Here is a 9,907-nt window from a genome sequence, read left to right as displayed (position 1 = left end):
CCTCAAACCCCAACTGTCTGCAGAACCACCTTCCCCTCCCCAAATGTCCAACACTGAAGCTCAGAGCATTGAGCAGTTTAAACAGGGTAAGAAAGTTAGAGGGGCTAGGAATTTCCCCGAGAACAATCCAGCGCAGAACAGACTCCGAGGCTGCTGTAGTTGTCTGATTTTTTGTATTGATTGATTTTGCATCACAATGTACAGGACATCCAATAAATGTGCAATATACAAGGAAAGTGCCGAGAAAGGGGATGCGAGAGAGAGGCGAGATGGGGGCTGTTCACAGAAAGTAGCAGGGGTGTCGAGGTGCTACGTGGCCCAGGATTGCTAGCTAGCAGGGAGCACGCTCACTTCGAAGGAGCATCAGGACCGGTGAAGCAGCCTTTCTGATCCCACTGCATGTCCCTGATGCGACGGATAGACTGGACCTGGGGCTGGAAGGCCGACCATTCATTCCAGTGTCTGAAGTCTCCTCTCTCAAAGAGATACTGGTAGCCTCGGTAGCCAGGATATTGGTATCCAACCCAGCTTTAAGGAAAGCCAAAACAAAGCATCTCAGAGACGTAGGATATTACAGGCCACACGGCGCTGGGGCTCAGCTGGATCAGTGGGCCAGTATTGAAATCAGAAGACATCAGGTGTCCATCTATTGCCAGGGCCGGCTCCAGGCACCAGCACAGCAAGCAGGTGCTTGGGGCGGCCAACGGAAAGGGGCAGCATGTCCGGCTCTTTGGCGGCGGGTCCCTCAGTCCCTCTCGAAGGGAAGGACCAGCCGCCGAATTGCCGCCGAAGAACGAAGTGGCGGCGGTAGAGCTGCCGCCAAAGTGCCACCGATCGCGGCTTTTTTTTTCCCCCCCGCCACTTGGGGCAGCAAAAACGCTGGAGCCGGCCCTGTCTATTGCCACAAAACATCAAGGCCGTAGCCCCCTGGCCCTTGCATGGTGGGCAGCATGGAGCGCCAGGCTGTGGAGCCAGTGTGAGCAAAGGCCACAGGTGGTACATGTTTCACATGAAGCATTCGAACATATGAATTTTCACCCACCCAGTGGGCTTTGCTCGCACTTGTGTGAGTCTAGTGCCCTGCGCTGCCCATGTGAGGGCACTGCCCTCTGCTACAGGACCCCCTCACACGCCTCACTCCTGTTGCTAGGCAGGAGAACCGTGGCTGTCAGGCTCTCGGTAATGCAGGGCAGGGGTGCCCGGTGCACCCTGCCCTGAGCAGGCTCCTCTGCTCTCGGGCTCAGCTGTGACCGGACAGGGCTCTGCTGTCAGAAAGCCCCTCGTCCAGCATGGACTGGCACTGAGGGACCCCCGCATGCTGTGCAGGATTGCGAATGCTTATTGACTCTGGAACCAGTCTCCCACCTGGCCTTCCCTGTGGCTGTGGCGGGGTATAGGCCTGCTCTTGGCACCACATCCAGACAGCACAGGGATTTCCCCAGAGCTAACAGGAGTCACTGGCTCTTCTTGGCAGCAGGGAAACCCGTCAAAAGATTTCGCTGTTGGTTCTAACATGCGATGAGCAAACAGAGGCTGGGAGATTGGGTGTGGATCCCCCATGCCGCGCTCCTGGGGCCTGCGGGGGGCAATAGGGTGTGGGGCAGAGGGGGAGTGTGTCTGCTTACGTTCCACTGGACACTTTCACACTTCCCACCCGGTCACAGAAGCCGTGAGCCCAGAGGCTGGGCACGTCATCTTCCTGGATTTCCATCTTGTTGCCCTTGAAGTCAGCAGATTCAAAGAGGGAGATTTTATAGCCATCAGCCGCCTGGGGAAGACAGCAGGGTAGAACCAGCTCAGCAGGCTGATCCACACTCACGTGCCAAAACACCAGTGGCCTCATGCCACGTAACCACGGGGGCTCAGAGCCCAGCGTGGGGCAGCTGGACTGGCAGCCAGGCAGCAGCAGTAGAAATGACTTACATGGTCCAAAGCCCAACACACAGGGTTAGTCACAGGAAGGGGAGCCTCCTTGCTCCAAAGCAGAGGGGGACGGGTGGGCTTTGGGGAGGGGAGCTGTGGGGGGCGCTGATACCCAAGCTGGGGAGAGGGGGGAGCTCCCTTCACTTGTAGTAGAGAAGATGGACCTGTGCTCCCCACACCCCTGCCTGCGTTGAACGGTTTATGAAGCGAGCAGCTTCGTGACCACACCAAACAACAGTGCATCTGAAAATGCCAGAGGCCAGTTTGGCTGCAGGTCCCAGCTGATCACCCGCAGGGGCCCAGGAGGAGTCCTCCCCCTCCCCCGCCCTGCAGCATGGTTCACTGGCCCAGGTGCGTTTCAAGGAGGTGGGCTGCTGGGTTGCACAGGCTACACTTTCCTCCCAGTGGCAGAGCCGTTATCCCCGACAGCTGTGGGGCACAGCTCTGATAGGGGGTCCTGTTCACCAGCGTGAGGACCCAGCCACCCCCACATGGCATCTCCAGAGCCCACGCTTGTTTTCTACTCCTTTATGGCTTGTACCTTGCCCTCCTGAAAGCAGCCCAGTCGGACTCCAGTTCCAGTCTCTCTTACCATCTTGATGGGACGCATGGACCTGAAGCAGTCGCTCCTGTAGCTGCTGGACCAGGTATCCCAGCGAGGATACTCGCCCTGCTCCAAGATGAACATCTCTCCGCGCAGGTTGGACTGCTCAAAGGCCACCCAGCTGAGGAGAGGGGTGGGGGCAGAACATGAGGAAGGCAGCAGAGGGCAGGCCGCAGAGCTACACACACGAGACAGGTTAGAAATAGCTACGGCACTGTCTCATCTCCTGCAGTGGGGCCTGGGCTCAGACTAGCTCGCCAGCCAGCAGCTGAGCTCGCCTGGGAATTCCTAATCATTCCCACTTCCCTGCCTCCATCTCTTCTCTCGCCCTGCGTGCCTAAGGGAAATGCTCACACAGGTGTCAAAACAATCGAGAACTAGCCATGCCCCCAGCGGGATGTCCAGGGCGCCAGAGACACGCAGCACGCGGCGATAGAACTGGGAGGGACTCCCGCAGGGCCCGCTGCCAGGGGTTGTGCTCACTGTTGCACGTCTCTAGCCTTTGTTACAGACACGGACTTTACAGCCTCTCTTCCATGATGTCAGCTGCCCGTTGCTTCTGCTGGCCCAGGAACGTGGAACTCAGCCCATGTCAGTCAGCAGGAAGTATCAGCATATTGCGGGCTGGTAAGTGACCCAAGTGTCTCTACCCACCCTCCCTCCCGCACTGTCCCACATGGGAGGCCACGTGTCTATGGGCTGTGTAATCCTGGCTGCCTTGCGTGATTTACTGCCCCAGTGGCCATCAGATCAGGCACGTGTCTGGATGCCAGGACACAGCCGCTCCTGGCCTGTTCCGCTGAAATAGCACATTTTGAATAACATGAACAAGTGCCCTGGGCTGGTCTACATTTCATGATCCCAGGGCTCAAGGCTCACAATGCTCGTACGCGGGCACTGATCTATGGATTTGGGGGCTGAATTGCAAACAGCGAGGTATAAACCTTTGGTCCTGAATAGTGCTCCATTTACACCTTTCTTACGGCTCCCCCGCACTTCCCATCTCACCCTTCCCAGCTCTGCTTTATTTAGAGCTCTTCCTCCCAGGCTGATTCCCCCCTCCCAGGCTGGGAAGGCCCATTTACGCTGTCACTGTGCAGTCTGCTTCCTGAGCCCGCACCCTTGGCCAGCTCCATCCCCCTGGTGGATGGTGCGTGGTCAGGCCGGCCGCTTGGCTTTCACCGCTTGCGTTTCACTTTCCAAGAAATGCACGTTGCAATTGAAAGTGCTCTGGGTACCTCCTCAGCTGACTCTCCTGATCTAACTGGAGTCTGCAAAGCACTTTGTCTCTGTCGGTCAGTGATACGCAGGGCCCGGCTGTGCGTTTTCCAGCTGAGGGCTCTGCTCGAACCAATGCCCCTCGTTATAGAGTTTTCCCACGTGATGCTTGTGTCATAAAGTCTCTTCATTTTACCCGAGGAGCTATCCACAGCTTCCCTGGCACGGCACATAGCTCCCCCCACCCCCGTTCCTCCTGCTCCCCCCAAGCACCCCACAGAAGATCTGCTGAGCTGCTCAGCTCCTGCCCAGACATAACAGCTGCTGCAACACTTCCGTCTGCTCATTAACTCTCCTCAGAACAGCATCAAAAGACATGGGAGATGCTGGCCGCAGTCCATAGGATGATGTAGCCATCTACATCCCGAGGCCATGTCAACTCAGCATTTCTCATCAAGGTTCCCCCAGCTGCACTAGCAGCAGAGGCAGCAATGGTGTACGCACTCACGTAGGTCAGGTCCTAGGGTCTGGTGAAATCATTGGGTTGTGGTTGTGCTGGGGCGATGGGAGTTTTGTAGCCCCAGGGAGCTGATAAAGAGCAGGTTTAATACAGCATCAGGAGCCATTACAGACTGTTGCTTTCATCCTGTCTGAATCTCGAGTCATTCATGACAACCAAACAGATACCAGGCCAGCTCCCCTGGTAGAGTGATCTGCTTTGCATTGCTCTATGGCTGCAGACTCTCGTCTCGGTAGGTCAGGTCTGTCGCTCCTAAGACCATGTCGGAAGCAAATGCCAAGCACATCGGCAGTGATGCATTCCTTTGCTATTCTCATGAAATACTGGTGTTCAGGGGTTCTCCTGGCTTTACAAAACAAGCACCACATACTCTGCACCCGCATTTCCACCTCTGGTCTGCATCCCACCTAGTCATAATCCTCCTTTAGCTTAGAGTTTTGTAACCCCCAAAATGTCCATGGTTTTCAGGTTACAGCTTAATCTTAATGCTTCTTCCCGTTTGTCCAGTACAACAAGAACGACACTGAGCATTGACACAGCACTTTACACCTTCAAAGGAGGGATAAATTCATCGGGTGTGTTGCATCTGTCATGCAAAGTACGCGAATCAAAGGTCATGCCAGTCAGTCAAAAACCAACTCCTAATGCCTCTTGTCTCCTATTGGGGTCTCCTTTTCTTTTGTACAATATTGTACATTCCAGACTGCCTCACTGAGACCAAAACACCCTTCCAGTGGCATTGCTTGGGGTCATCACAGACTGTGTTGGCTGAAGTCCCTATGCTCTTTTAATAGCAAGATCAACCATCTGTACAGTTAGCAACTGGCATTCACCTGGAGGTTACTGCAATTCCGATGACTTCCACCTATTCATACTTCCTTCACTGCTGCTTTTAACAAAACATGTGGGGCTGCCCTGAGGCCTTCCCCTCTCATACCCACACTAGCTTGGTGTTGCCTGTATTACAGGCTGGGTGAGCGGCTATTCCAAGAACTTGGGTAGTTTTGCCTTGGCTTGCCCTAAATCTACAGCATTCTTTCATTTTATGGCCAATCTTCCCACGGTACCAGCGCCTGATGGCAATGTTCCCCTTGCTTTCTCTTCGTTGGCAGTGCTCTTTGTTTTACAAATGGAACCTAATAGCTTCTCAGACGTCTGGTTGGACTCCCTTTTCTTAGTCATTAGGAATCATAGACAAAGGCCACTCCACATTCAAAACTCTCTTTAAGACGCATGCGCTCCTGGACAGCTCTAATGTCTGCCAACGTGGCAGCTAAATTCACCATCTCTGCACAGCCTGGCACCACCACTCTCTACTGGCTCAGTGCTTCTCGCCCAGAAATGTTACCCCACACTTCTGGCACCCTCTGAGCTTGCAGGAGGATCTGATCCCCATGGCCAGGAGGCCAGTTCCCTGTTGGGAGAGAGGATGAGAGGGCCAGCACATGCCTTGCAGAGCTCCAGGACACAGCAATGGAGCTGTTCTATGCCTGGATCTCCCCAGCATTGCACCTGGTGTCATCAGTTCCCCCTGCCCGGCGGGTGTAACCTGCTACCAAATGAGAAAGGTGCTGGGTGACTGCGAGCTAGACTCGCGTCCAGGGAACTCAACCGTTCCTGTTCAGGCTGTCGGTCACTTGCAGGAATCGATCCAAACCACTCCTCGAGCGGCTTGCCTTGACCCAGCTTCATACTACTCTTGGAGTTCACAGGGATACTAAAGGGTAATGCAGTATTAACAAAAACGACGACACAGTAATGTCCCATCCTAACTCCTCACATTTCAGGTGACAAGGAGTGCTGCTGTAAAACTGCCATCAGGGGAGGCTGCGTGGTGCTGAATGCCTGAATCCCCCAAGTGAAGCACCACCTAATGCCGCTGGGCAGAGGCAATCTGCAGTCTTGGTTAACCTTTGCCAGAAGGACGTGACTGTCCCTCTAAAATACAATGGATGGTAATAAAGCCATGGGTCTGTACTGCATGCCTGCCCCTTTCTCTGGAATAGCTTCTTTCAACCTCTGGTGAGTTGCACAGTTCTCTGTGTAGAAGAGTTCATTTCCCTTTTCTGCAGGGTACATTTTGTGTCCTTTTCTGACAGACACTCACTCCAGACAACTCCGAGCCCATCAGGAACTCCATTCTCCAGGGATGATCCTGCACAACTTCATTTCTTTGCACAAGAGCTGTTTGGATGATAGACACACAGGCGTGTCTGAAAGCCCCAAAGTCCAGGGTCTGCCTCCTACATTATTTCCTGGTTCAAATGTAAGTTAAAAGAAAGATTCCTTGGGGGAGCACTTGTTTTCCCTGTATGAAAGCACAGAGTGAACAGCCAGGATGTGCAGCTGCAAAATATAGCGCACACACACACACACACACACACACACACACACACACACACACACACACACACACAGCTACAGACTAGGGCAAATCTGACTTCCTAGAAAGCTGAACACCCTTCATTTCGGGTGGCACCTTCAAGGGACTGATTTTTCAGAAAGTGCTGAGCACCCACCCTCTGACAGTCAGGCCCAGCAAGGTGTCTCAGGCTGGGCCTCCTAAATCACCAGCCACTTCTGACGGTCTTGGCCTACATGTCCTGCACCGCCTTGGCCTTGCTAACTGATCTGGCTCCAGGAATTGCATGGTGTTGTATTTAAGAGGTTAATTATAATGGCAGGTTGTGGCAATGTTAAATGTAGTTTGATGCGCTGGATCCAAAGATCACAGGTGCTCAGTTCCCAGCAGTGGCCGATAACATTGTACAGACTCTTGACATACGTGCATGGAAGTCAGCGGCAGGGCTGTGAGCACTGAGTTGTGCCTCCTAGTACAGTGGCTGCCTTTTGAACCCTGCCATTAACTCTGCCTGCCAGACCCCCCTGAGAGCCTCTCGTGTGCCTCCTGCCCCGGCTGCGTCACTTACGGGCCAGTGCTGACAATGACGCTGCGCACCCGGTCGAACCCACGGTCGCCTAGGTTCAGGCACTCGTTTGTGAACTCCATCTTCCTGCCCTGGAAATTCTCCTGCTCAAAGATGACGATCTGCAGGGAGCCAGAGGAAAAGGGTTCAGAACCGGCAAGAGCAATAGCCACCCACTGGGGGGTTAGCGGCAGTTAGCGTTCAGCCTGGCTCTCCCACAGCTGCTGCGCTGCCGTCAGTGTTAGCTTCCCCTGGAGTCAGCAGAATGCTAGGACATACGGAAACAGCTGCAGCACAGCCCGCATGCTCTACCTGGATGGAGCTTGTGCACTGAGCACCTGGAGCAGGTGCATGTCACCACTACCTAACTACGCTCCCTCTGGACGGCCCTGAGAAGTTCAGCAGCACAGTAGGTGCCCTCTGCGTGGAAGTGTCTGCAACATTTGGCAGCTGTTAGAGGCTTAAGGATTTTCTAGTGTGTCAGTCCTGTTTTGAATTGCTCTCTCTTGCCGCAGGGTGGGCTACGGCTTCTGCTTTCTTCCCTGACTACTTACAACCGTTCAGCTTAATCCTGTGACATTTCAGGGACCTGAAAAGATGTGGTGGGAGGGACTGCCAGTGAGTCTCAGTTAGGAAGCCCCATCCCACCCCGGCTCACTCTGACCCACTGCCCCAGGACCAGTCTCCAGTCGTTCTAGGACAGTGCTGACTTGAATACGCCCCTCTAGTGAGCCCAGTGGGAGCAAGCTCCCGGTTACTTCTCTCCTTCCTGCTTTTTGTCCCCGGCTGACAGCCAGTTTGCAAATGGCCTCAAACCAGACTCTAGCTTTGCACCTGAAAAACGGCGTGTGCCTGTGTGGGGTGCGTGGCACAGCCACAGAGTGGGGACTGGGGCTGCGCTACGCAGTGACACGCCCAATCCAGGGAAACGGGCAATTCTGCAGGGTCCCTCACTTTCACAGCATGGATTTTGCAGCTGCAAAATCAGAAGCTGCATTTACAGCTGTGGCCTTTGCTGTCTGGAGGTGGCGTGCGTGTACCAGCAAGGGTGGCTTTCCTCCCCATTCCTCCCATGGAGTCAGCAGGGCTCAGGTTCTTTCAGCGCACACCACTGCCATCGGCCCTTCCAGGAAAGGATCCTAGTGTCAGAGCCATGTGGTTTAGACACCAGCCCAGCCTCTCCTGGAGCTGGGGAAGAGCAGCTGCAGCTCACAGCCTCAGCACCAGCTTGAGAACTGCCCTGCTCCTAAACCTCTGTCTTGTATTTTTCTAGCAGCAGGAGCAGGAGAGAGCGGTGTGAAGCATCAGACCCCAAGCCCACGACTGCGGCAGAGCACCTGGAACCATTCCCTGTGCAGGCCAGTATTCAGCCTCTAGGGAGAGGAGGCTAAAGCACTAGAAGACATGCTGGATGGGCTGATTCTGCCTCTGCCTCATGGCTTTTCTCCTTCTCTAACTTCTGTGATTCCCACACAGCCGCTGTTCCGGACGCCTATTCACCGGGATTTGGTGCTTCACAGAAGGCCTGGTGGGAATCCACGTAATCGTTTATGGGCTGCTCTGCGGAGGAGTTGGCTGCAAGTGCAAGGCAAGGGCCAGTGCAGGGAGCCCGCTTGCCAGGGCCTGCTCAGGGGAACTGCACTGCCCCTGCGAGGAGAAGGCCTGTCCTAGTGGGGTCCAGAGGCCTGGGCAGCTGGGGCCCATGCATGATGCTCCAGAGCTAGGACCTTGCTCTTTAGCCTGACACATTCCCCAGCCATCCATGGCACCTTGCTGCTGAGACGCTTCCCTGCTGCCTGGACCCGCCCCACTGCACCAAGCACGGGCTGGTCATCCCAGGGGGCTTACCCTGAAAGCTTGCTTGGAAGGTTGCTCAGCCTTAGTGTTCGAAACAGGAGTGTGGTCTGGATATGGGGCTGGGGCCAGAGCTCCCTTCTCCTTGTCATCGGCAGCCTGGCTGGCAGCAGCAGTTTTCATGGTCTCCGCCATGGCTGTGGTCAGCTCGGGTGGAAGAGGGGCACCGAAAGGAGACATCGTTTGCAGGTTAGTGCGTATGTCACAAAACACCCCCTCCCCCGACCGAGGCCCCAGCAGAGGGTTGTTCTCTCCTCCCTTGGGCTGCTCTGCCCACCGCACAGTCCGCTTGCAGCGAGCCAGCAATGGTCCTCCACACCCAATGGATTCCTGCCATCCCCTTTGACTGCCTCAGCCCCCCGGCGACCCCAGGCCCACGCTGCCTCCTGGCCCCTCTTTAGCTGGTTGCTTCTTTTGCAGTTGAGTGGCAAGAAATAACTGGGGCTGGGTGGGTGCTGGGATAATGGATTCCCGTGCCCTGCCCGGGCCCCTTTGGGGTCACTCCCTGCACATGGCCCAGAGAGGGGGTCGGTCCCTGCTGCCTGGGCCGGACCCTCTGCCCTGCCGGCCCTTCGCCAGGGTCTGTCCCTGCTCCCTGGGCCAGGCCCTCTGCCCTGCCGGCCCTTCGCCAGGGTCTGTCCCTGCTCCCTGGGCCAGACCCTCTGCCCTGCCGGCCCTTCGCCAGGGTCTGTCCCTGCTCCCTGGGCCGGGCCCTCTGCCCTGCCGGCCCTTCGCCAGGGTCTGTCCCTGCTCCCCGGGCCGGGCCCTCTGCCCTGCCGGCCCTTCGACAGGGTCTGTCCCTGCTCTCTGGGCCGGACCCTCTGCCCTGCCGGCCCTTCAACAGGGTCTGTCCCTGCTCCC

General features: G+C 55.9%; 1 protein-coding gene across 1 annotated transcript; it reads right to left on the bottom strand.

Annotated features, from left to right (window-relative positions):
* Positions 1 to 347: 347 nt before the first annotated feature.
* CRYBB1 (crystallin beta B1) lies at positions 348 to 9,226 on the bottom strand. The gene is made up of 5 exons (XM_024207396.3): positions 9,041 to 9,226; positions 7,196 to 7,314; positions 2,516 to 2,648; positions 1,626 to 1,768; positions 348 to 528 (listed from the first exon to the last, which is right to left on the bottom strand). Exons 1-5 carry the CDS (start codon positions 9,224 to 9,226, stop codon positions 348 to 350), a joined length of 762 nt encoding a protein of 253 aa, XP_024063164.1.
* Between the last annotated feature and the right edge of the window lie 681 nt (positions 9,227 to 9,907).

The sequence above is a fragment of the Terrapene carolina genome, unplaced genomic scaffold (assembly GCF_002925995.2).
Source record: "Terrapene carolina triunguis isolate 2854851 unplaced genomic scaffold, T_m_triunguis-2.0 Scaffold234, whole genome shotgun sequence".
NCBI classification, from domain to species: Eukaryota; Metazoa; Chordata; order Testudines; family Emydidae; genus Terrapene; species Terrapene triunguis.
This window is presented reverse-complemented; position numbering and strand designations above follow the sequence as displayed.

Excerpts from the sequence above, each read along its gene's own strand:
- CRYBB1 (XM_024207396.3), bottom strand. The coding sequence starts at position 9,226 with ATGTCTCCTTTCGGTGCCCCTCTTCCACCCGAGCTGACCACAGCCATG. Across the intron at positions 2,649-7,195 it reads GTCATTGTCAGCACTGGCCC|CTGGGTGGCCTTTGAGCAGT; the intron begins GTAAGTGACGCA and ends CCCTCTCCTCAG. Across the intron at positions 529-1,625 it reads GTGAAAGTGTCCAGTGGAAC|CTGGGTTGGATACCAATATC; the intron begins GTAAGCAGACAC and ends CTTTCCTTAAAG.